General features: G+C 50.2%; 3 protein-coding genes and 1 long non-coding RNA gene across 15 annotated transcripts; 3 read left to right on the top strand and 1 right to left on the bottom strand.

Moving 5' to 3' along the window:
- Positions 1 to 19,792, top strand: PMF1 (polyamine modulated factor 1). 3 transcript variants are annotated; one of them, XM_036922521.2, is made up of 5 exons: positions 1 to 196; positions 15,449 to 15,554; positions 16,292 to 16,392; positions 17,698 to 17,893; positions 19,277 to 19,792. In XM_036922521.2, exons 1-5 carry the CDS (start codon positions 36 to 38, stop codon positions 19,328 to 19,330), a joined length of 618 nt encoding a protein of 205 aa, XP_036778416.2. In that variant the 5' UTR covers positions 1 to 35; the 3' UTR covers positions 19,331 to 19,792. The 3 variants fall into 3 exon arrangements, with proteins under 3 accessions (XP_036778416.2, XP_036778418.2, XP_036778415.2); XM_036922523.2 differs by having other exon boundaries at positions 19,272 to 19,792; XM_036922520.2 differs by lacking the exon at positions 19,277 to 19,792 and adding an exon at positions 18,328 to 18,985.
- Positions 19,793 to 19,952: 160 nt separating this feature from the next.
- Positions 19,953 to 22,736, top strand: BGLAP (bone gamma-carboxyglutamate protein). Of its 2 annotated transcripts, none has more exons than XM_057495010.1 (4): positions 19,953 to 21,483; positions 21,715 to 21,756; positions 21,949 to 22,024; positions 22,223 to 22,736. In XM_057495010.1, the coding sequence occupies exons 1-4, from the start codon at positions 21,420 to 21,422 to the stop codon at positions 22,350 to 22,352; spliced, it is 312 nt and encodes a 103-aa protein (XP_057350993.1). In that variant the 5' UTR covers positions 19,953 to 21,419; the 3' UTR covers positions 22,353 to 22,736. The 2 variants fall into 2 exon arrangements, with proteins under 2 accessions (XP_057350993.1, XP_036778419.2); XM_036922524.2 differs by having other exon boundaries at positions 21,718 to 21,756; positions 22,223 to 22,516.
- A 244-nt stretch (positions 22,737 to 22,980) lies between these two features.
- PAQR6 (progestin and adipoQ receptor family member 6) lies at positions 22,981 to 27,304 on the bottom strand. Of its 9 annotated transcripts, none has more exons than XM_036922507.2 (9): positions 27,170 to 27,299; positions 26,559 to 26,631; positions 25,868 to 25,943; positions 25,304 to 25,431; positions 24,967 to 25,172; positions 24,703 to 24,829; positions 24,228 to 24,324; positions 23,859 to 24,009; positions 22,981 to 23,500 (listed from the first exon to the last, which is right to left on the bottom strand). In XM_036922507.2, exons 3-9 carry the CDS (start codon positions 25,916 to 25,918, stop codon positions 23,226 to 23,228), a joined length of 1,035 nt encoding a protein of 344 aa, XP_036778402.1. In that variant the 5' UTR covers positions 25,919 to 25,943; positions 26,559 to 26,631; positions 27,170 to 27,299; the 3' UTR covers positions 22,981 to 23,225. The 9 variants fall into 9 exon arrangements, with proteins under 9 accessions (XP_036778402.1, XP_036778411.1, XP_036778406.1 ...); XM_036922516.2 differs by having other exon boundaries at positions 24,967 to 25,037; XM_036922511.2 differs by having other exon boundaries at positions 25,886 to 25,943.
- Positions 25,115 to 27,971, top strand: LOC118930703 (uncharacterized). The gene is made up of 2 exons (XR_005032149.2): positions 25,115 to 25,306; positions 27,591 to 27,971. It is a non-coding gene; the product is annotated as an uncharacterized LOC118930703 (long non-coding RNA).

The raw sequence follows: 27,971 nt of genomic DNA, 5'->3' as shown, positions 1-27,971 counted from the left end.
GCCGGGTCAGTCAGACTTGGCGGTTCAACTTCAACATGGCCGAAGGGAGTAGGATCGGTGTTGGCAGCGGCTGTGAGGAAAAGGGGCCTGAGGGGTCGTCCGCGGATTCTGTGCTCTCCAGCACTACCATTTCGAGGGTGAAGCTCCTCGACACCATGGTGGACACTTTTCTCCAGAAGCTGGTCGCCGCCGGCAGGTAAGGCGGAAGAAGCGAGGCAGAGTGCAAATCTCTCAGAAGACTGAGGCGAGCGATAGGCGAAGAGGGTTTGTCCCGCCGGAGGCTCAATCCCGCGAGATCAGGACGCAGGAGGGCAAACAGTCACGTGGGCCTCAGGGGTGGAGGGTTGCCCATCGGTTTTAATCCACTAATACTCAGTTCCTAGCGTCGGAGGTCGCGTGCGGTTTGCCTACACTGGTGACGAGTACCCGGCCGGGGACGCCAGCTACTCCTTCCTCCACTACGCCTCGTTTGGACTGAGACTTCCGGGGGGTGGGAGGAAAGATGCAGGCTTTGGGATTAGGTTAGGGGTCCAACCCTGGCCCTGCACAGTGTGAGCAAGCCTTAACCGCTCTGTACCTCGGTTCCTCATCAATAAGATGGCAGTAACGGTACCTTTCTCTCAAGGTCGTTTTGAGAAGTAATGAGTAAACACACAGAAGGCGCTTAGAACGGTGCCGGCCACGTACAAAGCATTAGGATTTTAGCTATTGTTATGGGAATAGTAGTATCTTCTTCACTTGGTGGTTAGAAAACTAAATGTATTACCACAGAAAGAAATACTTCCTGTCTTGATTTTTATTTTATATGAACAATATTATAGCAATATTGGACAGTTGAAAGAATTTTGCGCATGATCCTACCACCCCGGGAGAAGGAAAACACTAGATAGGATAATTAGGGGAGCCCATTCTGAGGAAGTGACATTGAGCTGAAACTTGAAGAATGTGAAGGAACCAACTTTTGGAAGAACAAGGGGAAAAGCTTATGGAAAAGGGGCAGTTCATGCAAAGGCCCTGAGATGGTCAGGGCATTCTAGGAACTGGCAGAGGTGTAGCCCACAACACCGTAATCAGAGGGAGAGTAAAATCAGAGGAAGCTGGACAGGCAGGTGACAGTCCTATCATGCAGAGCCTACTTTCCAGAATAATTAATTTGATAAAATAATTTGTAATTATTTTTATGGACTAGTGTTAATATGCTATTATCGTATTTCCAGACAAGGTCCCTCCTCTGTTTTTTAATGAGTTAATTTCCCCTACCCAGTACTGACCTGTCCTCTCCCCATAAACCCTACTTTCTGTTTACTATATGTCCTCCATTTGTTCCTGTACAAATATTTATTTACCATCTACAGTGTCCCAGATTCTGTTCTAGGAGCTGGAGATAGAGCCGTGATCAAGAAAGAAGGTCCCTTCGCTCATGGAATGGACATTCTAAGGGGCCATAAAGAAAAATAAATTGGGGTAAAGGAATAGAGAGCAGTAGGAAGAAGGATCTGGGTTAATGAGAATGCAAGGAAGTGAATTTTGAATGTATTTTCATCCATTGCAAAATGTGTTTTGTCTGTGTAGGTTCAAGTCTATATGAATGGTAATTGAGCGACATGTGCTTTTTTTTCACTCAACACTATTTATGAAAAAATACCTAACACAGTAATACCAATGCATGTAGTTCAGAGCTTCTCAGTGCTGCTTATCATTCCATCTTGTGCATCCAGCACTTAGCCATTCCCTTGCATGGACACCTGGCTGCTTCCAACTGCCTCTAACACAAATTATGCCGGGGTGAATATCCTTGGGCCTCTCCTCATGGACTAGTGCTAGAATTTCTCTGAGCTCTGTAATGGAGAGGGATCACTGGATCCAAAGTTTACCTACGTTTTGTCAGATTGTTTTCCAGAAAACTGTTTTTACCTCCTGCATCCTCACCATCATTGTTATCCACCATTCTAATCATGCCATTCTGAAGGTATGAAAGGGGTATCTCATTGTTTTAATTTGCATGTCCCTTATTCCTCATAGGTTTGTGCATTTCATTATTTGTTAGTCATTTGGCTTCCTCTTCTGTGAACTGCCTACTCATTTCCGACAGCTATTTTTTTTACAATGGGGTTTTTATCTCAGTGATTTGCTGGAGTTCCTGATATAACCTAGAAATCAATCCCTTGTCAGTTTTAGATTGAAGAAAGAAATATCTCTATTAGATGTTAACTTTGTAATGTCCTTTGAGGAACAGAAAATTTTAATTAAATAAAAAACAATGCAGATTTTAGTATTTTTACACTAGTATGTAAACAGTCATACTTTTCTAGTTTATCTAGTTTATTAAAAATAAGCCAGTCGTACTTTTTTAGTTTTCCCAGTCATTGTCAACTAAACAGTTCAACCATCTCCACTACTTTATGGAGTCCTGTTTATCATTTGTCATCCTTTAGTTGTTTACAAAAGGATAAAGCAGAAAGAAAACTGCAATCATCCCAGAACACCCCCTTACAAATTGTATAAATCCTCTTGACCCTCCTTCTTCTGCCTCTGGACTAACTCAGCATCCCTCAATCAGTTGTGACAAATTGTTAGGATTGCCTAATCAATTTATTTTTTTAAATTCCTTCATTTTCATGTAATTACTTCTTTTCTTCACTTTATGGTTTATGTTTTTGAGCTTTTACTTATAAAAGCTATACTCATACCTAGGTCACAATGATAAATTCCAATGTTTTCTTCTATTAGCTATTTTATCATTTTACTTTTTACTTTAAATCTTTAATTTGTCTAGATTAAGATGTTAAAATGGTGGTCTCAGCCAGTCTTAATTCTCTAGTTTTCCCAATCACTGTCAACTAAACAGTTCATCTGTCCTCATTGCTTTATGGAGCTCCCTTTATCATATGTCAGAGTTCTTTAGCCTATTGTGCCCTTGGGTCTCTCTTCTGCACCCCCAATCCATTTGCCTGTCTTTGTGTCAGTGCATATGGGATCTTTTTTTTAATTGAAGTATAGTTAATATACAATCTTATATTGGTTTCAGGTATACAACACAGTGTTTCAACAGTTACCCACAAATTAAATCCTCACCCCAACTAGTGTAATTACTATCTGTCAACATAGAAAGATGGTACAGAATCATTGGCTATATTCTCCATGTTGTTCGACCATCCCTGTGACCAACTTATGATTGAGAATTTTTGTGCCCTTTTATCCCCCTCAACCTCCCTATCCACCCACCCCACCCTCTTCCCCATGGTAACCACTAGTCACTAAGACATGTCTTAGTGTCTGTGAGTCTACTGCTTTTCTGTTCATTTTGTTCTGTTTTGTTTTCAGATTCCACAAATAAGTGAAATCATATTGTATTTGTCTTTCTCCACCTGGCGTATTTCACTCAGCAAAATACCCTTTGGGCCCATCCGTGTTGTTGCAAATGGCAGGATTTGATTCTTTTTTATGGCTGAATAATATTCCATTGTGTGTTTGTACCACATCTTCTTTATCTGTTCTTCTATTTGATGGACACTTAGGTTGCTTCCATATGTTGGCTATAGTAAATAATGCTGCAGTAAACATAGGGGTGCACCTCGCTTTTCAAATTAGTGATTTTGTTTTCTTCAGGTAAATTCCCAGAAGTAGAATTACTGAGTTGTGTGGTATTTCTATTTTTAGTTTTTTGAGGAACCTCCATACTGCTTTCCACAGTGCCTGCACCAGTTTACATCCCCACCAACAGTGTGGGAGGGTTCCCTTTTCTCCACACCCTCACAAATACTTGTTATTTTTGTCTTTTGGATAGTGGCCATTCTGAGTAGTGTGAGGTGATCTCTCATTGTGATTTTGATTAGCATTTCCGTGATGATTAGCAGTGTGGAGCATCTTTGCATGTGCCTGTTGGCTATCTGTATTTCTTTGGACAAATGTCTATTCAGGTCCTCTGCCCATTTTTTAATCGAGTTATTTATTTTTTTTGGTGTTTAGTTGTATGAGTTCATTATTTGGACAAATCATGTACAAGTATATTCTCCCATACCATATAGGTTCCCTTTTTGTTCTGTTGATTGTGTTCTTTGCTGTACAGAAGCTTTTTAATTTGATGTGGCCCCACTTTTTCCATTTTTTATTTTGTTTCCCTTACCTGAGGAGATGTGTCTGGAAAAAAATTGCTCATGATTACATTCAATAGATTTTTGCCTGTGTTTTCTGTATATGGATTTTTAATGCCAAGCCTTTGTTGGAAATCTTAAATCTGGTAAAGCATGTCTTTTTTTTTCTCTCTTTAAAGTTGGCCCAGCTGTTTGGGGACCTTGATTTTGTCCTTATAAACTTTAAAGTGAATTTTTCTGGTCAAACATTCAGCTGCTATTTTGGTTGGGATTGCACTGAATTTATAGATCAGTCTGGTGAGAACTGGCCTCTCTACAATGACATCATCCAGCCACAAACAGATATGATCTGTCCATTTAACCAGATGGTCTTTTGTGTCTTTTAGTAGATTTTAAAGTTTGTAAAGAGACTCGTGCATTCTTTCTTAGGTTACTGCCTAATACTTCATAGTTTTTGTTACTATTGTGAATATTCTCTTATTTTTTATTTTCTTTTAAATTAGTTAACAATGGCTTAGAGAAATTACTGATTTTTGTAAGATAATTTTATATCTAGCAGTCTTGCTCCACTCTTATTTAAGTATAACTTCCTCAAAGTGCACAAGTCATGTGTTTAGCTTGATAACGTTTTACAAAATGAGCACACCTGTGTAACTAGCACCCACATCAAGGAATGGAACCCCAGAAGGAACTCATATGCCCATCCCCTTCTCATCTTTACCTTAAGCTGAAAGGGTATTCACCTTCCTGACTTCTGTTACCATAGATGAGTTTTGCCTGTTTTTTTCTTTTTAACTTTATCAAATGGAATCATATAGTATGTAATCTTTTGTGTCTGGCTTCTTTTCCTACCAAGGACGTCTAGCATTAAATAGTAGAATGATATATAATCACCCATGTCTTCTGCCTAACTAAAGCTCTCCTTAATGTTCTGAAATTGCTCTGTAATTCCCACCAGTGTTAGGTAGAATGAAAGTTTGTTTCTCCACATCCTCACCAACACTGGTATTGTCTTTTTTATTATAGCCAGTAGCCATCCTAATGGGTGTAAAGTGGCATCTCATGGTGGCTTGGATTTGTATTTTCCTAATGACTGATGGTGAGCATATTTCATGTGCTTATTGACCATTTGTATGTATTTATGGAGCAATGGCTATTCAGATACTTTGCTCATTTTTTAATTGGGTTGTCTTTTTATTGTTAACTTGCAAGAATTCTAATTTTGAGAAGTCCCATTTAGATTATTAATATTTTTTTAGATTTTTTTAATTGTAAAGAGTTTTTTCTTTGGTTTGTCATTTTAGTGTCTTAGCAAAAAATCTAAATCTAATTTAAGGTCACAAAGATTTGCATATATGTTTTCTGCTATAAGTTTTATAGTTTTAGCTCTTCGATTTAGATCTTTGATCCATTTTAGGTTAATTTTTGTATACAGTATGAGAAAAGGGTCCAACTTCATTCTTTACATGTGGACATAGTCATTTAATTTTATAGACTTTGTAATTTTCTATATAATTTGGTTTCCATGTACTTTTTTAAAAGGTTACCCTTTTGTTGTGATTTCTAATTTTATTGCATAGTGGTCAGATAGCACAGTCTACATAATGCTGATTTTAAAAAAATTTTGACACTTTGACACTGTTTTGTGACAGTTCCACACATACCTGAAAAGAATGTGCAGTATCTGTTCTTGGGTGTAAAATTCTATACTTATTAGTTTGAACTTTTAAATTGTATTATTTAAATCTTTTATATACTCATTTTAAAAATCTTTTTTTGATTGAGCCACCCATTTCTTTTTTTTTCTTTTTTTTTCTTTTGGTATCATTAATCTATAATTACATGAGGGACATTATGTTTACTAGGTTTCCCCTTTCACCAAGTCCCCCCCACAACCCCCGTTACAGTCACTGTCCATCAGCATAGTAAGATGCTATAGAATCACTACTTGTCTTCTCTGTGTTGCACAGCCCTCCCTATGCCCCCCAATACACTATGCATGCTAATTGTAAGGCCCCCCTTTCTCCCCCTCTTTATCCCTCCCTTCCCTCCCATCCTTCCCAGTCTCTTTCCCTTTGGTAACTGTTAGTCCATTCTTGGGTTCTGTGATTCTGCTGTTTTGTTCCTTCAGTTTTTTCTTTGTTCTTATACTCCACATATGAGTGAAATCATTTGGTACTTGTCTTTCTCCGCCTGGCTTATTTCACTGAGCATAATACCCTCTAGCTCCATCCATGTTGTTGCAACTGGTAGGATTTGTTTTCTTCTTATGGCTGAATAATATTCCATTGTGTATATTTACCACATCTTCTTTATCCATTCATCTACTGATGGACACTTAGGTTGCTTCCATTTCTTGGTTATTGGAAAGAGTGCTGCGATAAACATAGGTGTGCATCTGTCTTTTTCAAACTGGGCCATTTCTTTTTTTAAATCTCCAATCAGTTGTTTTTATACCTGCTTCTCCTCATAGTGCAAACACACATATGCACATGAGTCCTTCTGCAATTGAATGCTGCCACTGTCCCTGCCGTCCTCTTACCACTCACTCCTGCTGCCTGGTAGAACGTCCTTTCCCTCATTTGATCAAATAGGAATTTATTCACAACTGATTTCCACATAGAAAGGGCTCAATAAATGTATGAATATACAGACTTTTTAGATGTATGCACCTACTTGACCCTCTCCCAGGTTAAGTTAAAAGTACTCAATCCCAAAGACCAAGTACAGTTGACCCTTAAACATCATGGGTTTGAACTGCATGGATCCAATTATAAATGGATTTTTTTCAATGAATATATTGGAAAACTTTTGGAGATTTGTGACAATTTGAAAAATCATTTTACATTCTCTATTTTATTGTAAGAATACAGTATATAATATCTACAACACACAAAAATGTGTTCACTGACTGTGTTATTGGTAAGGCTTCCAGTCAATTGTAGGCTATTAGGAGTTAAATTCAGGGGATTCAAAAATTATACACATCCCCGACTTCAAGCTCTACTACAAAGCCACGTAATCAAGACAATTTGGTACTGGCACAAGAACAGACCCATAGACCAGTGAAACAGAATAGAGTCCAGATATAAACCCAAGCTTATATGGTCAATTAATATACGATAAAGGAGCCATGGATATACAATGGGGAAATGACAGTCTCTTCCAACAACTGGTGTTGGAAAAAGTGGACAGCTACATGCAAGAGAATGAAACGGAATTATTGTCTAACCCCACACACAAAAATAAACTCAAAATGGATCACAGACCTGAATGTAAGTCATGAAACCATAAAACTCTTAGAAGAAAACATAGGCAGAAATCTCTCAAATATAAGCATGAGCAACTTTTTCCTGAACACATCTCCTCGGGCAAGGGAAACAAAATAAAAAATGAACAAATGGGACTACATCAAGCTAAAAAACTTCTATACAGCAAAGGACACCATCAGTAGAACAAAAAGGCATCCTATGGTATGGGAGAATATATTTGTAAATGACTTATCTGACAAGGGGTTAACATCCAAAATATATAAAGAACTCACATGCCTCAACACCCAAAAAGCAAATAGCCCTACTAAAAATCGGACAGAGGATATGAACAGACACTTCTCCAAAGAAGAAATTCAGATGGCCAACAGGCACATGAAAAGATGTTCCACATCGCTAATTATCAGGGAAATGCAAATTAAAACCACAATGAAGATACCACCTCATACCAGTTAGGATGGCCAACATAGAAAAGACAAAACATAGGAAAACATAGAAAAAAAACCCCATAGGAACAGCAAATGCTGGCAAGGATGCAGAGAAAGGGGAACCCTCCTACACTGCTGGTGGGAATGTAAACTAGTTCAACCATTGTGGAAAGCAATATGGAGGTTTCTCAAAAAACTAAAAATAGAAATGCCATTTGACCTGGGAATTCCAGTCCTAGGAATTTACCCAAAGAATACAAGTTCTCAGATTCAAAAAGACATATGTACCCCTGTGTTTATTGCAGCACTATTTACAATAGCCAAGAAATGGAAGCAACCTAAATGTCCATCAGTAGATGAATGGATAAGGAAGATGTGGTACATATACACAATGGAATACTATTCAACTATAAAAAAAGAAACAAATCCTACCATTTGCAACAACATGGATGGAGCTAGAGGGTATTATGGTCAGTGAAATAAGCCAGGCAGAGAAAGACAAATACCAAATGATTTCCCTCATTTGTGGAGTCTAACAACGAAGCAAAACTGAAGGAACAAAACAGCAGCAGACTCACAGACTCCAAGAAGGGACTGGTGGTTACCAAAGGGGAGGGGTGGGGGAGGGAGGGAGAAGGGGATTGTGGGGTATCATGATTGGTACACATGGTGTGTGTGGGGTCATGGGGAAGACAGTAGCTCAGAGAAGACAAATAGGGACCCTGTGGCATTTACTACATTGATGGACACTGATGGGGTAGTGGGGGGAACTCAATGATAAGGGTGAATGTAATAACCACATTGTTTTTCTTGTGAAACCTTCATAAGAGTGTATCAATGATACCTTAAAAAAAATAATACACAGATTTTCCAGTGGCACCTCAGCCCCGTGCTGTCCGAGGGTCAGAGACAGGAGTCTCTCCATAGTAAAGCTAGTTTATTCACATGTCAGTTATCCAGAGGGATATTTTAAACCCCAGATTAATTTCCTCACAACTCAGCATATTTTTCATGTGAATATTAAGCTTGATGAAGAGGGCAGATTAAATGATACATCCCTGAGTGACTGGAAGATTATCAGCCTCACGGGGCTCTCAGCTCCAACAGACCCACTACCCTACTCTCTTCAATTAGAGCATCTTCCTTTCATTGGGTCAGTAGAGGCAAAGCCTCCCAAATTTGCTGTCAGGCTTCAGAACACAGAAACGGGGCCCTGGTGGAGCTTACCATTTGCTACCTCTGCCTTGTTCTCTGAAAATGAAGGGTTCTTTTCTGTCCTCCCAGCCTCCCGGACCTTCTGGGAAACGGCTGTTCTGTTTAGCTAAAGCAGGCAGATAGGGCTGTCCTCTTTCTGAATTTTGTTACAAATCAGGACCTGCCAAGAGAGGTGGTTGGAGGTAGTGTAGGTGGAACCCCAGCTGAAGATTAGTTAGCACTGTTCAGGTGGCCGTGGGACCCGAGGCAGCCTGGCAGCTGTGACACTGTGGCATCAGTCCAAGGTGGTTGGACGAGTGAGAGGCAGGTACGGTTCTTAAATTCTGAGATGCCAGACTGGGTCCAATGCCTGTCTGGTCTGGTATTCCAGCCTGGGATGGGCTGTGCAGAGTCTGATTTGTATAAATTGACTTAAAACTACATCTGACAACAACCAAGGAAAGAACTAATTACAGTTGTACATGAACTGTTAGAGTTTTAAACTAAGGGCAAAGACCATTGGTATTAACAGGAAAAATGATGACTTGATATATGTATTCTGACTAAATAAATGCCTCGAAACTCTCTCACCCTCTGAATGTGCAGATGACGCTCGCTGTCGCCCTGATTTGTTTCTGAAGTATGGGCATGACTAATCAGACTGGTGTGTGGCTGCAGCCTCATCAGGCTGGTTCTCTCTCCTGCATGTCTCCAGACCATCCGCCTCTCTCCCCACTGTGTCTGTCCCGCTCGAGTCTGCCCTCCTCTCAGCCGCGCTTCCTGAGTCCGTCCTCACACGGCAGCCTGAGGAAGCCTCAAATGCTAATCTGATCATGTCTCATCCCTGCTTAGAACGCCTTCGTAGCTCCTCCTGTCGTGATACAGTCCAGACTGTATGAGTCTGGCCTTCCCTGCCTGCCCCACCAGCCTGCAGGCGGTGTGTCGTGAAGGCCAAGGGCACTTGATCCAGAGCCGTATGGCTCCACCGTGTTACAGCTTCCCTGGCCCATTTTCTCTCTGCCTCAGCGTCCTCATCTGAAAAGTGGGGATGATAAGAGAACCTACTTCATAGAGTTACTGTGAGGATTAAATGAGTTACTCCGTACATAGCGTTTAGAACAGCATCTGGTTTTAGTTAGTGCTCAGTAAACATTTCCTGTCCTTACATCTTCACACTAGGTGTGCACATGTACCCTGCTCTGGCTACGCTGCCTGGGCCTTCCTCTGTCCTCTGGCTGACTCACCTGCTGCTTTCTTAGGTCTCAGACATTGCTTCCTACCAAGAATCTCCCCTGAGCCCCTCGCTTGCCCCCTAGGCTATCCCATCCGTATCTGTCTTTCCTTTTAAAGGACAATGTACTGCCTTTGAGGGAGGGAATCATACTTCCTCATCTTTGGGTTTGTACCACCGAGCTCGGCCTGGCATGTGGTCGGGGCTCAGTGTTTGTCAAATGGATGCAGTAGTCCCCCCCTTAGAGTTTCGCTTTCTGTGATTTTGATTGCCTGCAGTCAGCTGAGTCCAGAAAGCAGATGCTGCTCCTTCTGATGTAGTCAGAAGGTCAGTAGTAGCCAGCGCTTTGTCACAATGCCTGCGTCATTGTCTCATCACACAGGCATTTTATCATCTCACATCATCACAAGGGTGAGTACAGTACAATAAAATATTTTGAGGGAGAGGAGACCACATTCACATAACTTTTTCAAAAGCATGTCATTGTAATTATTCTGTCATTAGTTACTGTTAATCTCTTACTGTGCCTAATATATAAAATTTTATCATAGGTATGTATGTATAAGAATGAACAGTATAAACAGGGTTCAGTACTATCTGCAGGCTCAGACATCCACCAGGGTTGTTAGAATGTATCCCTGGCAGATAATAACTACTGTATAATTATCTGATGGTATTTTTTTATATTTATGCTAATATTTATCAGATCAGAAGTTTTTTTCCTAATTTTTTTTTCAGAAAAAATATCCCAATTACAGATTCTCACTATTAAGTTTCTAGCAGTTTCCAAATACTCCATGCCATAAAAGGTTTAAGTTTCCCTAGAGACCTAATAACATAAAGATATAATTAAGATTAATTTCTAAAGGATAACTTTTTAATACAGTTTTCATCAGGGAACATTTCTCTGGGGTTTTTTCCCTTTACCTTTCAAATCAGTCCTGGGGCTGCCCAGTGCATACGGGACTGAGAAGGGGAGACGGGAAAAGGCCGAGCAGAGAGACATTCCTCAATGAGATGGGACAGCTGTACATGTGGGGGTGGGGGGTGGGGAGCAGGGATTTCTGTCTCGATAATACCCATCTATCCCAGCCTCAGTTTGTCTTGTCTTCTCTGCCTTCCAGTTCTTTCTGGACTGAAGCACAGTCCCTACCTGCCCTCTGGTGGACGGTCTGTAAAGTAGGCATTCAGGTGGGCAAGCTGGCTACCCTGGAGTGGGTTTGGGGCAAGCCAGTGTCCCCCTCAGCAGGAGGCACACTAACTAGCAGGCTTGTCTGCTCGCTCCTCTCATATTTCCATTCCTGCACAGTTTATCTACATATATAAACCAACAGATTGACAAGCCACCAGAGCTTGATTCTGGGCTTCAGTATAAGTCACATTTTTCTAAAGTTAAACTTATGTGATTAACTCAATTTAGAGTGAGTTTTTAGTGCAGTAAATGAAATGCTTTTTCAGTGAGTTTAAAAACAGTAAGCATGTCCCAGATATACGTAGTAAGTTTTTAAGAGAAAAAAAAATAGTCATCTCTGTTTTCAAACCCAGTAAATGTAGTTTTTAGAAGTTACTTTCGTTGATGATAAATATAACCCTTTTCAGGGGCCACAGTGTAGCCTTTTCTCTGTCTGGGGCCAGCTGATTGTTCCTGCAGGTGAGTTGGTTTCTGCACCTGGAATTGCAGCTTAGGTACAAGTTGGCCTTCTCAACCTGGAAAGCCAAGTTAGTGACTGTTCACTTCAGAGGGGGCAATGTGGACTGTTCTTTTGAGAGCAGTGGTTATAATTGCAGCTTACAACAGAGCATTTCAGTGTGCTAGGCACTGCAGTAAGTGCCTTATATATGTAACCTCAGTTAATCCTCACAGTAATTTAGTGAGTTACAGATACAGTTATATCCCCATTTGACAGAGGAGAAAACTGAGGGTTATAAAAATGAAGTTTTATAAGGTCACTCAGCTGTTGAGTAGTAGAGGGAGAATTTGAACCCAGGCCAAAGGACAGGTATTCTGTCCTCAGAACCAGTGCCCTGAGCCAGTGCACAGCTGGATGGCCCCTTGTGTACCCTTGGAAGGCCAAGAGCAGAAGAATGTTCCAGCAGAGGGCAAAGGAGGGCCTGGCAGAGAGATCCCTATGCTCTTGGGGAGGACTCCCCACCAAAGTAGCCCAGGCCGTGGAACCAGGGGTCCAGAATGGTGGAGGTGTCCGGGAGCGGGGCAGGCTGGGGTCAAGCAGCCCACACCTCAGCTCAGCCCCTGTTGCCTGGTCTGCAGAGTGCCTTATGTGCTCTTGTGTATCTAACACTGTTCTGCGTGCCCAGTAGATAAGAGTGATAGTGCAGATGGCACCCCTATCCATGAGGATATTACAGTTCACCTGAGGAATTAAAACCTGACAGTTGAGATATAGGGGCTGGGGGGTGGCTGGCCTTGAGTCTTTTTAAAATGCATCACTTTTCCTACTTCTTCATGACTGTATTTTTTCAGGAAATTAATCAGGGCATTCAAACCATTCCCAAGTCTGCGTTGGTTGTTAAAAAAGGAATTCCTCGGGGGGCAGGGGTAGTAACTGGAGGAAGGTGGTGAAAAGGTACAAACTTCCAGTCTTAAGTAAATACTAGAGATGTACTGTACGGTCTGATGACTAGTTACCACTGCTGTGTGGTGGACTTGAAAGCTGTCATGGAGGAGGTCCTCAGAGTTCCCATCGCAAGGGAAAAAAAAATTCTTTTTATCTATATGAGATGATGAATGTTACCTGAACTTACTATCGTAATCATTTCACAATATATGTCAAATGATTATGAAATATAGCTTAAACTTATACAGTGCTCTATGTCAATTACATCTCAATGGAACTTAGGAGGGAAAGAAAGGAACCACTTTCCTTCTGTTCTCTGACCTGGGCCTCCTGCCTGGCTGCCTTCCCTCGTGCAGCGTATATTCCCCCACTTACGTATTCATACAAAAAAAATTTCTGGGGTCCTTCCATTGCATCCTCAAACCCCAAGGGGGACACCAGAAGAGTTGGCTGGCAGTACTGGTGGGCAGAATTTGCCTCCCCACTGCCCTGGGCCTCCCTGCTGCCAGCTGCCTGAACTGAGGAGAGGTGTGCGTAGCTCAGGCCGTCCTGGCAAGTGGCCTGGGAGGAGGAACAGGATCTCCTGTGTCCAAGCCAAACCCATCTCAAGCCACAATTACCTAGTTTCGATGCCAGCCCCGCTTGGGCAGGCATCATGTGTCCCTCCACATTCCTCCATGTAGCCACAGACTGCGTGGCGAGTGGGGCCAGCAAGACAATAACAAGATGTCTGGGGCTCTGCTGAGGGTTGAAAGGTCACCCGTTGTCTGTTGTATTGTCTTTTGGTACGTAGGTCGAGTCTCCAAGGGGCACTAATATCCAGGGTGTACTGTCAGAACTGTCAGGGGCTCTGTCACCCTTACCCAGAGGTGTGCTGGTGGATGCTTACAACTGGCTCTCCAGAAATAAGTTCTGGACTGGCAGTGTTTGCCACTTTCCTAGTTGCAGATACTCCTGAGATTACCACCAGAACGTCACTAAATACAGAGCTGAGAAAAGATGGCAGCAGCACACCTTTACATAGTATTTCCTCGGGTAGGTGATACGAACAAGCCCGAGAGCAGAGTAAAATGTGGTAGAATGATTTGGAAGATTTATTATGTTTGAGTAGTTAGTACCGTTGTTTTTAATATACTTTATTGTAGGTCATACAATTTTCGATAATGGCTGCTTTTAACAATTGGCTCACATATATCCTGAAATTTTAACAGTTGTCTCTTGCAAGCCTCTGTGAGCTGGCCGCAGCACACCACTGCGCCTACTCTTCACCTTTTTGAGAAACGTTGTTTGGGGGCAGGTACTGGGTGGGGAGGCCTAGAAAGCCAGGAGAGAGCGAGGCGCAGCAGTGACTGCCTGGGTGAGGTGCGGGCTCACCTTGGGCTCCCGGTGCCTGATCCCGTTTGTCCAGTGGCCCGTCAGCCTGACCCACACAGCTGAGGAGGATGAGCGTGATGTGGCTCTCCGTGTGTTGGAGGACTTGTTGGCTCAAACACTGCAGGTCACTTAGCATTGCTGCTTGGGAGGGGCCTTCCCTCACCGCTTCTCCCCTCAACTTAAAGGTGATCCCGCCCCGCCCCTGCCCTTTTCCCTCAAAGCGCTCTCCGCATGTGGCCATCCTACATTCTTGCGCGGCTTGCTGCCATCTCCTGGAGGCTCAAGGAGGGCTCTGCTAGGCTCATGCACTCCGGAACACCCAGGACCTTGTGGGCGGCCAGCACGTAGCAGCCCTCTGCAAGCATTTGTGGAAGGGCCTGAGAGAGTGTACAGAGAGACGCAGGAAAACAAGGAAGAGGGAGAGAAACAGCCGAGAGTTCCTTTAACCTATTTGAGTTTCTTTGTCCAAGGGGAGCAAACCCTAGGAGCATCCTGGGTGCCCTCTGATCCTTCCAGCTGCGAGGGTTGTTCAGTGAGGTGCCCTCAGCTGCCAGGGATAGACCTGATTTCAAATGGCTTGAACAGAGAAATCCACTACCCCATTAACAAGAAGCCCCAAGGTAGGGTGGCTCCAGGTTATTTCTTTTCAGCAGCTTGACGATGCCCTCAGAGGCCCTGGTTCTTGCCTTCTTCCTGCTCTGCCTCTTTAGGGTATAAACGCTGCCCTTGGGCCAGGGCCCCGACAGTTGCCAGGAGCTGGAGGCATCACCTGGATATAGTCACGTCCTACAGAAAGGGCATCAGTTCCTTGTGTGGCCTTTGTTAGGAGTAAGGAAGCCTCTCCCAGAGGCCACGTGCCCTGTCCAAATGCAGCCCTATGAGGGGCCTGGCATGACCAGAGGTTCTCAGAGTGTAGTGCCCAGAGCTGCAGCATCAGCGCCAGCTGGGAGCTTGTTAGAAACGGGTCCCACCCAGCCCTCCAAGGTCTCACAAGCCCTGTGATTGAGGCCCAGTACAGCCTAACTGTGACCCACCCTTCAGGGGGAAACACCTGAACTCAGCTGGGGCTCTGCTGAGGGGAAGCGGGGAGGGTGGTGCAGTGTAGCCGTCCTTGGTGCCAGGAGCTGCAGAGGAGACGTTGGCATCCACTGCCTTTAACCAGGGTCATGAAGCGGACAAGGCTTAGAGCCCTGTGATGAGAGGCAGGGCCTGTCCCGGCAAGAGCTGAAGGCTGGCCGTGTGTTTAACCCTCCCCACCTTTGCCTTCTCTCCTCCCCGCCAGCTACCAGAGATTCACTGACTGTTACAAGCGCTTCTACCATTTGCAGCCCGAGATGACACAGCGAATCTATGACAAGTTTATAACTCAGTTGCAGACATCTATCCGGGTGAGTGGGAAGAAGCCCAGGAGGTCCCACTGGCTTGGGTCTTGTCTCCGGATTGTCAGCCCCCTGAAGACAGGGACTTTACTCTCATCCCCTCTCTATCCTCAGTCCGCGGCACTGTCCTCCCTGCCTGGCAGGCTGCTTTGGCATTCATCCCCTCCAAACAGCACAGGTATCTTAAACGCCTGTTCTCTCGTTGTCCTGAATTGTTTCAAGTGTGTGTTTATATGTTCTCTGCCCCACTAGACCTTGAGAGCAGAACTGAGTCTAACTCCTCTTTGCCTATCCAGCATCTGGTGCAATGCCCAGCACAGGGGAGGCATATCACAAATGCTGAATTCCCTGGAACTGCATACTGCAGAGGATACAAAAAAGGGCAGGATTCCATTTTGGTCCTTAACTATGATCGCTCTAGAGAGTTAAATATCCGTGCTATTATGCTCCAGGATGGCCCCTTAAGCAGAGGACCCAAAGGGTGCTCTGCGCCTGGGGATGAGGCAAAGGCTCTAGCACTCCGAGATGATGGGCAGGAGGAGGGGCTTGCTGCCAGCTCTTTTTTAATGTTTTACATCTTATGCTTTTTTTTTTTAATTATAAAAGTCACATGTAGAAAAGTTGGAATGTTTGCATAAAGACACAGGACAGAAATTAGCCAATATCTTAAGTGCTGCTAGCAGTTTAACATATTTCCGCTAGGGTTTGTTTGGTACCAGTATAGCTCTTTCCTCCTTTCTCTTCAGGAGGAAATCTGTGAAATCAAGGCAGAGGGGAACCTGGAAGCTGTCTTGAATGCCTTGGATGCTATTGTGGAAGAAGGCAATGACCACAAGGAGCCAGCCTGGTGAGAAGGGCAGGGGGTGTGGTGAGAAGGGCTGGCAGTGCTGTCTCTCCACCAGCCCAGCGAGGCTCACAGGGGAGAGGCCGTCCAGTATCATGCAGGGGCTTTTATGATGGCCCCATATGCATGAGACGGGAGAGGACAGACACCAAACAACAATCCCAAACTGAACTGCGTGGTGCCCTCTGGGGAAGGAGAGCCCCTTGGCAAGAGTGCTCTCCAGGGGTTTGAGGCAGACTGAGGGGAACCTCCCCAGGGAGCTCCTCTCAGGACAGTCTGGCCTATGGGAGAAAGGGGTAGGGTTGGGAGGAGGCCCTACAGAAGATTGGGAATCATGTCAGTTAGGCTGCCCAGGCATCTGGTTTTTACTCATTGGGTCATTCAATAAATATTTGGGGAACACCTACTACAGGCCACAGACTGTTTTAGAGGACAGACTCAGCAGTGGACAGGACACGAGAGACCTGCTCTCCCAGTGCTGACGTGCCAGTGGCCAGCCCTGGGGTGAGGAGTGGAGTAGAGGCCGCCAGGCCCACGAGGCCCTGAGCGCCTGCCCCCTGCCACCCTCTCCTGCCTGAAGAGGGTCCTAGGCTGGAGGGAATAAATACCATTTTTGTGCTTTCCAATTTTTTTATGCTCTATGACCTTAATACTTAGAGAATTTAGTTTTATAATTGAAAAAACTTTTTGTAAGACTCTTAGTGGCTTTCACCCCACTGCCCATCAGAGCTCACCCCTCTCCTCATTCTGGGCATTTGGAATTCCCCATAATCTTGCTTCCCTGGGCCTGTTGCTCCCTTAACTTCCCACATTAGCCAGCACTGACGGGGCTTCTGTGGGTCTGAACCTGCTTTCAGGCAGCCAGTCCACCAGGGAAGGCTCATCCTGCCGCCCCCAGCCCCCCAGCTCCCAGTCTGATGGAGTGGATGCACCATCGGGGCACATGGTCACAAGGCCAGAGGCAGGGACTGAACAAGCGCCTCTAGCCCTGAAGTGTTAGAGATGGGGGCAGTACGTGGACAAGAGGAGAATGTGGGGTGTGGTTGGGAAGGCTTAGATGTGGTCCAAGTGAGAAGGGGGAGAGGTGGATTCCTGGGCAGAGAAGCTGGAGGAGGAGGTTAGTTCCCATCAAAAGCCAGAGCCATGTGGTTGGGTCTCAGAAAGCGAGCAGGACCACAGGACAGGCCTTGAAAGCAAGCTCAATTTGAGACTGAAGGTGGGAATGTCACTGATGGGGGTGGAAATAGTACCTTCACCCAGCACACGTCCTCCCCCTCCCATCCCCTGTCCCCCCGTCTGGCCCTGCAGGCGCCCGAGCGGGATCCCAGAGAAAGATCTGTGCAGCGCGATGGCGCCCTACTTCCTGCAGCAGCGGGATGCCTTGCGGCGCTGCGTGCAGAAACAGGAGGCCGAGAACAGGCAGCTGGCAGACGCCGTCCTGGCTGGGCGCAGGCAGGTAGAGGAGGTGCAACTGCAGGTCCAGGCCCGGCAGCAGGCCTGGCAGGTGAGTGCCCTTAGGCACATGGGCCCCAGCTGCAGCAGAGGAGAAAACAGGCCCAGAGAGGGCAAGTGACTTGCCCAGAGGTCAGAGTCAGGATGAACCCTCTCCAGCCATGGTGGTTCCTGTACCTGTGACCACTGCCCATTTCCTTTAAAACGTGTACATCAGAATGACTTCTGGAGCCTTCAGCACATCTAAAACAGCACGTGTATCAACAGATGTGTGTCCTTGGAGGCTGAACTCAATTTTTTAAAGTGTCCCAGGCTCACTGGGGGCCAAGTTGGTGTATAAGGGGGAATTGGCCGGACAACTCAGATAGGTGCAGAGTGATGAGATGGCTCCAAATAGGGCTCCAAAAGAGGGTTTCTAGTAGGGCTTGAGCAGTAGCACCCCCGTTGGGTTCTCTCCATCATTGAGATGTGCAACTTATGTTGCAGGTCTCTAAGTTCATGGCTTCCATGTTCCCCTGGTCTTCTCTTTCTGAGACCAGTCAGCTGCAGCCTGAAGGCCTTGCCCTGGCCTGAGCAGGGCCCCAGCCTTGGAGAGCCAGCATCAGGAGAAAGGCTGGGGCTTCTCTGCTTCCTCTTGTCCTCACACCTCCAGCCTCTGCACGTAACAGACTCATCCTAGCGCACAGAGAGCCGGGACCAAGGTGGTGGTGACCAAGGCCCCTAGCCTATGCTGTCTTGTGAGGCAGATTCCACAGCTCAAAGTTGTGTCCCAGGCATTCTTGGGACCATCCTGCTGAGCCCTCAGGCAAGACCATTACCACTCCATCACCATGAGGCCATGGGTCACTCTCCTGTCTGGGCCATGGCTTCCAAATTGGCCAAATAATGATTCTCGGGCCCTGCCAGCTCTAACATTCAATGCATCTATCTTAAAAGGGGGAACAAAGCCCCTGCTCTTAGAGCCACACCTCACCCATTGTAGCTACCAATCCTAACCACTGTTAGAAGTGGGTCACTGGATTGAGTTTTCAGTACTGAGCCCTGTGTGGGAGCTTCAAAGGGCTCTTTTCCACCACAGATGCCATGTCTGTAGCCCAACTGAAAATCCACTTAATTCAATAAACTTTACTCTGCTAGAAATCTTTAGTAGGGTCAGAAGATCAGGAGCATACTTTGGGGACCCTTAGTAAAGATGGACTGTGTTCTGGGGGGCCCAGCCTAAGTAGCCAAGGCACGCAGCCTGCCATAAATACCTGTGAGCGGGGGACTTCCTAATATGGCTTGGTCCTAACATGCCCCGATGCGCCGGTGACATGAGCTCTAGACCTCTGTCACATCATCCTGGGGATACCCAGGCCTGAAGTCAAGGTGAGTGGAGGTAAAGGTGTGGATTTTCTCATCTCCCAACTCGTCTGTTCTCTCCCATTGAGGTCAGGCTCTCCACCGAGAACAGAAGGAGCTGGTGACCATGCTGAGGGAACCTGAATGAGGAAGAGACCCGCAGCCCAGGAGCAGAGGGCAGTCAAGGTCGAGGGCCTCTGGCCCAGCATGCTGGGCCTGGGCGAGCTGCCTCTGTGATCAGCTGACATGGTGCCCAGTCCTGAAGCAGTGATGGAATTTCCTGGAGATGAGGCCTGAGCAGTCCCTCTGCCACTGTGCCTTAGGGGCTCCTTTGGGGTCACACACAACCTTCAGATTCTTTCCTGTTTTCTTTGAATTTGAGGTGGAAACCAGGGAATCCGGCACCATGCTTTCTGCCCTTTAGGTTCTGGCCCCCGCCACCTCGCACCACCACGACACATACCCCCAAGCCGGTTCCTGAGCCCTCCCTAGGACCTGGCTCAGGGAATCTGTTTTCAGTGTCCACTGATTGCCCCCTTGCTGGCCAGCCTGAGGGCCCTTGCCATGTTCTTCCCACATCCGTAAATAAACTTCCTCCACTACACTGTAATCTGCAAGGATGCATCCTCTGCCTGGGCCTCTCCCACTCTGTGGGCCAAGCCAAGACCCCCTCCTGGTTCTCAAGGCCTGGCTCCAGTCAAGGCTTCCGCTGCAGTGCTCTGAGAGCCTCTGGGCTCAGGTAGCTTGGCAGGGGCTGCAGAAGGGCAGCAAAGCCCCCTATCACAGAAGCCAGGATCCCTGGGTCCTCTGAAGCCAGGACAAGCTGCAGGAGGTGTTAACTTTGTCCAGCCAACCCGTCAGAAAAGCTCATAGTGGTCTCCCTCCGGTATTTGCGCATGGTTAATGCAGACCCGGGCTTGAGGGCGGGGTTGCTTCCTATAGCGGGTGCTTTGTGCTCTTGTTTCTCATGCCTCACTCTTCCCCAGCCAGACATCAGGAAGGAGGGCTGCCTCCTCTGGACCAGAGGGTGAAGGGCCTGGGTACGGGTGGGGCAGGATTTGTTTCCCTGGCGGGACCTCACCCTAACTCCGGAGAGAGCCTTGGTTGGGTCTGTCTGAGAGCACCGGGGACACTGAGGGAGATATCAGGGTGGCCCCTGCTCACCAGCCCTGCCCTACCCACCCCCCAACTGCGCCCAGCGGCTCTGTCTCCCTGGAACTGCAGCATGCAAACAGCGCCGGCTCTTGCCCAGCTGCAGGCCATGGGCCTGGGCGACGAGCGCCCTCTGTTGAGGGCTCCACCTGGTGAGCGGTGGTGGGTGAGGACGCAGGTCAGACAGGCAGAGGTGCCAGGACACCCCCGCTCCTCCTGGCTGAGCTGAGGCAGAAGGGGCTCAGGTCTACAGCGTTTTCAGGCTGGATGTTCTCTCCCGGGGCTGGCAGGTCCCCAAGGCAGTTCACACTGGGGAGGCTGCAGGGCAGAGAAGAATCAGAGGGTCAGGAGCCCAGAGGCCCTGCCTCCCCACCTGCGAGGGGCACATGGAAGGGGGTCCCCATCACAGTGCCCACCTTGCCTGCCCCAGACAACAGCTGTCTGTACCTCACACCTGGCGCACCTGGGTTGGCTCTTGGCCCTGTGCTGCCACAGCCCTTTCTCCCATCCTGATGTGCAGGACCTGGGCAGAGCCCCTCTGAGTGAGCAAGGGCATCGTCAGGCACCCCCTCCCCGGAGCTCGGCTCCTGCCCGCTGGGCCCGCGGTGGGAATCACAGTCTGTGAGAGCCATAGCCAGCTGTGCTCGAGTCTATTTCAGACTTCTGGTCCCCCTTTCTCCCCAGGCTCCCCCTTGTACCCCTCCTGGCCTGCCTTGCTGGTGCTCAAACTGAGGCTGGGGCCAGGGCTCAGAAGGAGAGTACGGGCTGGGGGATCTGGGGCTGCCCCTTTGGGGACGGGCCAGGAGCCATGCCCAGAGGTTGGCAATCTCAGATTGCAGCCCTCCCTCCCAGGGCCTGCCCAGGCAGCCGCAGCTCCAACCACATCCTTTGGGATTTGGCCCAGAGAGCTGGGGCGGAGGACCCCAAATAGCCCTGGCAGGTTCCCCCATGACCCGCCTGCACCATGGCCAGGCGCCCCCACCTTCACTGGGCACACCCCAGAGAGTATAAACAGTGCCGGAGGCTGCGGGAAGCAGCCCAGCTGAGTCCGGAGCAGCAGCGCAGCCCAGCAGCTGGCACACACCATGAGGCCCCTCCTGCTCCTCACCCTACTGGCCCTGGCTGTCCCCTGCTTCGCTGGCCCGGCAGGTGAGTGACGCCCCTCTACCACTGCCAGTGGGAGCCGCGAGGGGGCAGTACCAGGGCTTCACCTCATTCTTCCACTGGCGGGCCCTTCCGCGGGCTCACCACCCTTCCGCAGGCTCGGTCCATTTATCCCCAGCTCCCTTCTTAGGGAGTGAGGAGGGACGAGCAGGCTGACAGGCAGGCAAAGAAGGGTGGGCCTTGGGGTGAGCAGGGTGACTGGGCCCCTTTCTTTAGCAGGTGCAAAGCCCAGCAGTGCAGAGTCTGGCAAAGATGCAGGTAGGAGGCTGGGCCCAATGGGGGCGGGGGCCCAGGCCAGAGCACCCAGTGGTGCTGCCCGCCCCCAGAATCCCTCACCCTGGGTGCTTCTGTCCCCTTATCCCTCCTGCCAGTCCTGTCTGCCAGGCAGGCCAGCCTGCTCCCTTGTTCCCCAAACTTAGGAGCCACCTGACATGCCCCTCTGCTCTGCAGCCTTCGTGTCCAAGCAGGAGGGCAGCGAGGTGGTGAAGAGACTCCGGCGCTACCTGGATTATTGGCATTGGCTGGGGTGAGAGGAAAGGAGATGCTGGCCAGGGCCTGCATCTCCAAGATGGGCTGGGAGGAGTAGCCTCTGGGGGCTGTTGGGGCAGAACAGGGCCTTCTCCCCCAGGGCGACTCTGGACAAGGATTCTGGAGCGCCGTGTGCGGAGGGAGGAGCGGGTAGGCATTCCGTGTGGAGGCTGATGCCCCTGTGCTCTGCTTGCAGAGCCCCAGCCCCCTACCCGGATCCCCTGGAGCCCAAGAGGGAGGTGTGTGAGCTCAACCCGGACTGCGACGAGCTGGCTGACCACATCGGCTTCCAAGAGGCCTATCGACGCTTCTATGGCCTGGCCTAGAGCCTGCAGCCCCTGCTGGCCCCGCCCCAGCCCCGGCTCCTCTCCAGCACCCCTTCCCCTCCCCTCACCCTGACTGCCCTGCCCCGAGGTGTGGCGTCCCCATCATCCCAGCTGCTCCAGAATAAACTCCAGGAGAGGAATCAGTGGGGCTGTGATTCTTTGTCCAACTGTGGAGTCGCAGAGAGGAGAACGGCGAGTGGAGAGGAGCTTTACCATCTTCAGACCCAGGCATTGTTTCTCAAAGTCTGTTGATTTATTGGTTTGTACTTGCCTTGTTCCAGAAGCATTAAAGGTGGCTTCCTGAAGTCCACCTAGGGTTCCCACCTCTAGCCCAGCACCCCTCGCCCCACCTCAGCGCACTGCACCATGGGACACCCAAATAGATCCAGACCCCAAAGGCACCTTGAGTACACAGCTCTGGCCGGGACAGAGAGCACACAGCACTGCCTAGTTGGGTGGGGGGGGCAGTAGTGGGCCTCCCGGCCTGGTTAACAAGCATTCAGGGTAGTTAGTTGTGTTAGTTCTTCCCTGGGCTAAGCAGAGCCTTCAGGAGCACCAGAAATGGGACCAGACGAAGGGACCCCAACACCTCTCCATCCCAGCCTCTGATGGGTGGGGCAGCACCAGCCTAGACACATGCACCTCCCCTCTCAGACCCTCAGCACTTCCCCCAACCCCTTCCAGAGCACCTGCACTGACCTTCCTGCTCTCTGCCAGCATCCCTAGCTCCTCTCCTCTCTGCCTTCTCTCCCCTGCACTCTTTCTTCAGCCAATCTTGGTTCCAGGCTCAGTAGTGTCCCCACTTTACCAGGCTCCTCTGCAGCACCAGGCCTGGCCCCTGTCTCCCTCCAGGGTAGGCATAGAGATGGGGCCTCACTGGTGTTTGGCCTTTGTACCCGCCTCCAGCAGGCCACCTTGCAGCAGGGGGCAGGTACTGGGGGCCCGAAATAGGGAGGTTGTGAAGGCAGCGATGATGAGTAGATTACCGGCCACTGCTAAGCTCAGCGTGGCCACAGTGCCTGCCAGACCCAGGGCGGGTTCCTGCATGGCCAGCCAGGCTCGGCGGGATCCCATATCAGCCAGCACTGCCTCCAGCTGGAAGTGGGTGCCCAGCACGGCACAGATGTGGAATAGCTGGTGGCTGTGACCTGTCAGGAGGGTGGGCAGGTCAGAGTACATACCCCATTCCCAGGGCTGACCTGGCTTCACCCTGTGATCCATGGCAAGTCACCCATCCTCTGGGCCTGCCTCCCCTAAAACTGGGAATAGGAAAACCTGATTCCAAGTTATTTGAAGGAGTGAATGAGCTGACATGGGTAAAGCTCCCAGCATGCGCTGCTAGTTTTGCTGATAACTGAGAAGGGAGGGAAGGAGTTAGGCCCGAGACCCTGAGGACCCGTCAGTGGCACCCCCCTCTGGCTGTGGTGCCCCTCACTCAGTTCACTCTGTGCTCTGGGAAGCTGTTTCCCCTTGCCCCTTCCTGGGCCAGGCCAGGCCTGCTCTCACCAATGTAGTCAAAGCGTCCTGGTGCCAGCCGCTCAGGCAGATGGGAGGCGAAGAGGAAGCCAGTAAGCAGCGCACAGAGGAGGTGGTAGCCATGGTTGGTGCTCAGTGCCTCCTGCCCACAGTTGTGGCTCCTGCCCCAGCACAGTCCAAGCTGGCAAAGGAAAAGCAGGGCTGGTGGGGGGGATGCTCTGTGGGGAGACACGGATGTGGGTCTGGTGAGCATGAGGGGGTGGGCACAGCAGGGCTGGGTGGTGGACTTGGAGAGTGCGCAGCAGGCCAGGGTCAGGGATTGAGGTGCCAGGACTGGGAGTGGGCACTGGGGGTCAGGACTGGAAAGCTGCAGCCTGCAGGGGCCCCAGGCACCATTACCCGGTAGAAGAGAGGGAGGTTGTCAAACAGGAAGGGATAAGCGAAGGCAGCTGTGCGGAGGATCTTACTGAGCCCAGGGCTTTCTAGCTCGGGGAACCTGGGGAACAGGAGGGAAAGACCGGTCACTGTTCCAGTGCTGGGGTGGTGGTCAGAGGAGGGTGGGGGGCCTTTGGCCAAGATGGAACATCACTGTAGCTTAGTGGCTATGAAAGCCCTTAGAGCACATGACCCCTCTAGAGATGGGCACATCTGTAAAATGGGGATAAGGACACCTGCCTCCTAAGTGGCTGTGAAATTAAAGGGGACAGCGCAGGTATGTGCGAGCCGCCCCTGGGCACATAGTCCTCAATAAACAACGTTGTTACTAATGTTCAAGGACAGTGACGCACGGGCACACGATCGCTGCCCTCCCAATGATCCTGGGTGTCCCGTCCCTCTGCCTTGCCTTTGCCTTCACCACTGGCCAAGAACCCACCGGGAGTAGCAGGCGAGGCCGGTGCACAGAAAGGAATTGAGGGCGGCGGCGGGCACAAAGAGCTGGTGCAGGCGGCCGTGCAGCCAGGATGCCGGCATGGAGTAGGCGGCATAAGGGAAGGCACAACCTAGTGGGGCACAGCATGTGTGCTGAGGCCCGAAGGGCGCGCCCTTGCCCTGCTGAGCCTGCGCGCCGGGCCCCCGCCCTGCCGAGCCCGCGCGCCGCACGCCGTGTCCCCGCCCGCGCCGCGCCCGCCGGGCTCACCCAGGCTGTAGAGGCTGAGCGCGCCGTAGTCCAGGAAGTAGCAGATGTGACGCGCGCGGGGCGACATGGAGCTGAAGGTGTGCGCGCAGCACGACGCGAAGGGGTAGAGGCAGGCGGGCAGCAGGAAGACGAACAGCGGCCAGTGGTATGGCTCCGCCCGGAAGCCAGGGCCCCCCGCGAGCGCCAGCAGGCGCCACAGGAAGTACCTGCGGCGGGCGTGTGCTCAGGCCGCCGCCGACCCCGCGACCCCCGCCGCAGCCGGCGTCCTGGACGGCCCCTGACCGCCTGAGTACCCCTCTGCGCTCAAGACCGCGACCTGGGACACAGCCGCCCTCACCAGGTGGGCAGAAAGTGGGTCCAGATGTTGACTGTCTCGTTGGTCATCTGGAAGGAGCTGAGGACACAGTCCAAGGCCGAGCTGGTAGGGCGACGGTAGCCAGACATGATGCCATCTTCCCAGAACACCTACATTGTGGTGGGGTGGGGACGAGGAGAGGGGTCACTGCGCCGGACCCTTTCAGTCGGCGAGAGCTCTCGGGAAGCAGGGTTGAAGAAAATGGGCTGGATGTCACAATGGCCCCAAAGCCAAACTAAATCCTACCCCATCCAGCTACAGCCTCCAACACCCAGAAAGCAGGCGAGAACCAGAAGAGCCCGAGTGAGGGGATTAATATAGGACGCGGGGATCAGGCGGGCCAGACGGTGCTCTGGCGAAGGGGACCCTGGCTGAAGGAGCGTCCTGGGCTCTAAGGAGCCTGTCCTCAGAGAGCAGAGGAAGCCTCACGCTGCAGCGGGAGGGCCGAGTTGGCCTGCGGAAGGGGCTTCCCCAGCGGCTAAAAGCGAAGACCGTCTGCCCCAGTCAGTCCCTTGGGGAGTAAGAGTTGGGGGTGGAGCCCCTCACCCGGGGGATCTGGTGGACCTGAAGGAGCTGGGGCAGCTTGAGACTGAGCATGGTGGCCCGGCACCTCCACGCTGACCTAGAGACAAAGTGGGAGGGGTCAGGGGTCAGGTATTGTCCCACCATCCACAGCCCCCTTTCCACCAGGTCCTGGCTGGGCCTGGTCACCGAGTCTGGGGGTGGGCTGTGTGTGTGCGCGGGCGTGGGGTGGTAGCTGGCCACCAAGCTGCTTCCTTCAGGCCAGGGGGGCCTGGCTCAGCTTCCCAAGTCATCCAACCACGTAACCCCAACTGCTCCCGATCCTAACCGGGGGGTGTTTGGTACTCCCGGTGAGAAAGGCTGGTCAGCCTCAGCCCAGCCTGAGCGTAAAGGCTGCTTCAGTTAGTTAACCCCCGACCATAATCCAGCCCCCCAAGCCCCGGAGAGCCCCGATGCGCAGAGGTGTGCGTCGAGAGCACAAGCATGCACACACAGCCACCCCACCAGCATAAGCCCCCTGGCCTACAGTGCCTGGGCTGAGCATAGAAAAGTTGTGGCTCTCGGGAAGAATTCCTGGAGAGGCCAGATGCTCAGCTGGCGGGGCAAGAACTTAGGGGGATGCCTGGCTTTCCTCCGAGGACTATACTTGTGCCCCTGGAGGACAGACACCCAGTGCCCCTGTCCCTCCTGAGCCCCATGCCCCTCAGCCCCAGACCTGTGTGCTGCCTCCGGTGGCTACAGCTCTGCTGCTCCACCCGCCTCTCAGGCTGCCTCTCCCAGGCACATTCCTTGGCACAAGTAGAGGGGCTGGGCCAGCTAGGCGGGGGGAACCGCCCCAGCGGGAGGGGGAACTCCACCTCCCTGGGCCGTCTTTCTCTGCACAGCCTAGCCCCACCCCTCTTCCTGCCGCCAGCCTCACCCTCCGTGTGTCGTGCACTCTGGGTCTCACACCACCAGTCAGTTCCCCAACTCTGCTCTTGTCTTCCAGCAGTTTGGGAGCCCTCTGCCCCTGACGCTGGGTGCTGGGGACCCTGCTGGGCACAGGCAGACCTAATCCTGAATACCTGCACCCTGGTAGAGCTTTTAGATGAGGCCTCAAAGGATACCCCTTTCCCTCCACCTGGAGATGAGGGTGCTCTCCTCTATCCTGAATGCTGCCAAGGTATCTGGAGGGGTACGAGAGGAAGATGCTGGTGCCTAGGTCCCCATAAGTTCCTTCCCTGAGCACTAGGGTTTAGAGGTCTCTGGAAATGGGGAGGGGCTGGAGTAGGCGCTTTACCTCTCATCCCCCAGAACAGGGTTAGAGCCCCAGGTGAGCTCCCTTACCCAGAGCTTGATGGGCGCTCCTAAGCCGTTGGGTCAGCAGGCCCGTGGGTAAGGAGCTCCCCAGATAGAGTCCCAGGCTCCTGCGGCCAACTGAAGGGAGGGAGAAGGGAGAGGAGTGGCGGGCAGGCAGGCCAGGCCTGGGCGGGGAGTGGGAGACAAAAGGGAGCCCTGGAACAATCCCAGCCTTGTCCAGCCTCCGGGAGCAGCACAGGGTGGCCCGGCCCCATTAGCAGGCAGCTCACTCGGCCTCCTGCACACAGCCAGCCCCTCCAGCTTGACCCAACCCCCCCATTACCGAACAGGCCAGGGCCCAAGCCAGGATGCCCACAGGCACTGGGAAGCTCCTGGTGCCCCGAGACTGGGCTGCACCAGTTCCAGGTTCTCCCAGGAGCTGAGGGTGTCTCTTCCTTAGGCTCGACAGAGAATCTGAATTCTGATGTCGGCTTTCAGAAACCACCTCACTGTGCTTCACTGCCCGTCAGCACCTGGTGCTGGGCAGATGAGTCCAGAAGAAATGTCTTTGGTAAAAGTTGATTCAACCATGAGGGACCTTCCAAGCAAGGCTAGTCACTGCCTGAAGAAACACTTGAGGTGCCAGTCCTTGCAAGGGGCCAGGGACAGTGGACTCGGAGGCTGGCTTCCCATGAGGATGTTTCTCCAATTCAGAGGACCCCAGTGGAGACAGCAAACCATGTGCAGGCAGCACTGTCTTCAAAATATGCCTTCACCCGTCACCTTTCCAAAATGCCTTTTCAGCATGTAATTGCCAAGGTCCCAATAAAATCACAGAAAGGCACCAGGA

The sequence above is a fragment of the Manis pentadactyla genome, chromosome 19 (assembly GCF_030020395.1).
Source record: "Manis pentadactyla isolate mManPen7 chromosome 19, mManPen7.hap1, whole genome shotgun sequence".
NCBI classification, from domain to species: domain Eukaryota; kingdom Metazoa; phylum Chordata; class Mammalia; order Pholidota; family Manidae; genus Manis; species Manis pentadactyla.
Note: the sequence above shows the minus strand (reverse complement) of the source record. Positions and strands in the feature narration are given on the sequence as shown.